The 2526-nt window shown below is 45.6% G+C and overlaps 1 protein-coding gene across 1 annotated transcript; it reads left to right on the top strand.

Annotated features, from left to right (window-relative positions):
• The first annotated feature begins 438 nt into the window (after nucleotides 1-438).
• Nucleotides 439-1968, top strand: LOC118508017. The gene has a single exon (XM_036047408.1). The coding sequence runs from the start codon at nucleotides 439-441 to the stop codon at nucleotides 1966-1968; it is 1530 nt and encodes a 509-aa protein (XP_035903301.1).
• The last annotated feature ends 558 nt before the right edge of the window (nucleotides 1969-2526 follow it).

The raw sequence follows: 2526 nt of genomic DNA, 5'->3' as shown, positions 1-2526 counted from the left end.
AACCGACTGAAACATGAAATGCGTTATTGTTTGACAAATAATTATTTGATATACTTCCACATTAATTGTTATAAAAGGTATACATTAGCCGTCCATGAATAAAATTCTATGAATTCTATGAAAAAATCCGAAAGATATGGACTTCTGGACATCAAGTGGAGTTTCAAGAACTAAAATTTCAAAATAAATTTAAATTAATTTTTTAAACTGAAATACATTAATTTTGGTCCTCCGAACCAGGATCGTGATAGTGATAGTGTTGTAATTCGGTAAGACGGTGTGCTCGTTAAGTATCAAGAGCTCGTGTAAGAACACTCTGCATCAAGAGAAACGGACGGAGTACGCTCGGCATCAAGAGCAACGACCGTACAGCTACATCGCGTGTTACTTGTGAAACAAAAACCCTAAACAGTGTTCGTTGTCGGTATCGGCTGAGCAATGGATAAAAAGAAGAAGGCAGCCTTGTTGAAGAAGCGCGTTGCGGATGAGCATATTAAGGCGCTGGAGAAATTTCAATGTTCTTTCTCCGAAAATGTGGCAAATGAGGTGCTGGATGCACTAGAATGCTTGGAACGGTATAAGGAGGAATATTTCGCCGCGATTACGCAGTTAATGGAGTTGGACGATAGCAACGAGGCTATCGAAGTATGCATACAGGAGAGGATCGCGATGGACGATCGATGCCGTCATGTGTGCGCGTTTTTACGAGACCAGCAGCCAAAGGAGTCGAACCTTCTCGGGGAATCGACGCTATTACCAAGTTCATCGACCTTCGCGTTTAGCAAACCAAATGCGTCGAACCTTCGGCTCCCGAAAATCGATCTACCTATCTTCGATGGAGATTATTCTAAATGGCTGTCCTTTCGCGACCGATTCATAGCCATGATCGACGCATCGACCGAGCTTCCTTCCATTTCGAAGCTTCAATATCTTTTATCTTCTTTACGTGGTGAAGCTGCTATACCACACGAACACACAACGTTGACGGCAGACAATTATTCAATTACATGGGCATCACTTTTGAATCGATACGATAATTCCCGAATGCTGATACGAGAGTATTACCGCACTTTGCACCACTTCCCGGCTGTGCAAACGGAATGCGTCGATGAATTGGCACATCTAGTCGATGAATTTGGGCGACACGTTAATGGTTTAGTGAAACTGCACGAGCCTATCGAACATTGGGATACACCGCTATCGAATATGTTACTCATGAAGCTGGATCCGTCAACAATACTGGCCTGGGAGAAGCATTCTGTGAACCACGATAAGGATAAGTACAAGGAAGTTATCGAATATTTATACGAGCGGATACGCATCTTGAAGTCTTCCCAAAGGTTTTCTGGTGAAGCACCCCCAGCTGTGATCAAGGTGGCCGGCAACCAACGTCACTCTGCAACACATCGGAGATCGATAACTAACAACGCTCCCATGGAACATACGCCAACCAGTTTTTCATCCTTTCACCAACCGAAATGCCCACTAGCGTGTGCCGACAATCATTCACTACGCAACTGTCCAGTATTTCTCAGCTACGATACACAGCAACGACGGAACCTAGTCAAATCAAAGGGGCTATGCTGGAACTGCCTTAGTGGATCCTATTTGCCAAAGGTTTGCAGATCGGATTATTCTTGCCGTTCGTGCCACGAACGCCATCATACGCTGCTACATCAAACAGCACAACCGAAAGTTACTCTGGCCGTTCATGCAGAGGATGAAGCGGTATTCCTCGAAACAGCTGTAGTGCTTATTGCTGACGATTATGAGAATCATCATGAGGCGAGAGCGCTTCTTGATTCGGGCTCGATGTCCAACTTTATGTCGGAGAGACTGGCTCGGAAACTCATAACCACCCGCACCAAGGTGAATGTTTCAGTTTCTGGCATCGGGAAAACAGTGCAGCATGTAAGGGGATCGATCACGGCAATCGTTCGATCCAAGGCACATCACTTCAGCACCTAATTGAATTTCTCATATTGGACACCCCGTCGGCGGATATACCAACCTCACCAATCAACGTGTCTTCTTGGAACATGCCTAATGTGACTCTAGCGGATCCAACCTATCACATTCCCGGCATGGTTGATATCGTCATTGGAGGTGACGCGTTCTGGGAGCTGCATACGGGGCACAAGTGTTCATTACGTCCTGGTGGTCCATGGCTAGTGGAGACGCAATTCGGATGGGCTGTTGCAGGAAATACGTCACAATCATCACACACCCCTCGGATCTGTCATGTGGTGACGACCGACAATTCTTTGGAAGTAATCATGACACGCTTTTGGAAACCGAGAGCATTCTTAATGATCCTGCTTTATCTTCGGAAGAGGACAGCTGCGAGAAGCATTACGCTTCTACGACAACTCGTAATGCGTCGGGGAGGTATGTTGTTTGTTTGCCAATTAATCCTAATCCGGGTATCGTTTTAGGAGCCTCCAGAGAAATCGCGGAACGCAGATTCTTGGCACTAGAACGACGTTGAAGAATTCACGGAGTTTCGGATCGATGTGGGTTGCAATA

This window comes from Anopheles stephensi, chromosome 2 (genome assembly GCF_013141755.1).
Source record: "Anopheles stephensi strain Indian chromosome 2, UCI_ANSTEP_V1.0, whole genome shotgun sequence".
Classification (NCBI taxonomy): domain Eukaryota; kingdom Metazoa; phylum Arthropoda; class Insecta; order Diptera; family Culicidae; genus Anopheles; species Anopheles stephensi.
This window is presented reverse-complemented; position numbering and strand designations above follow the sequence as displayed.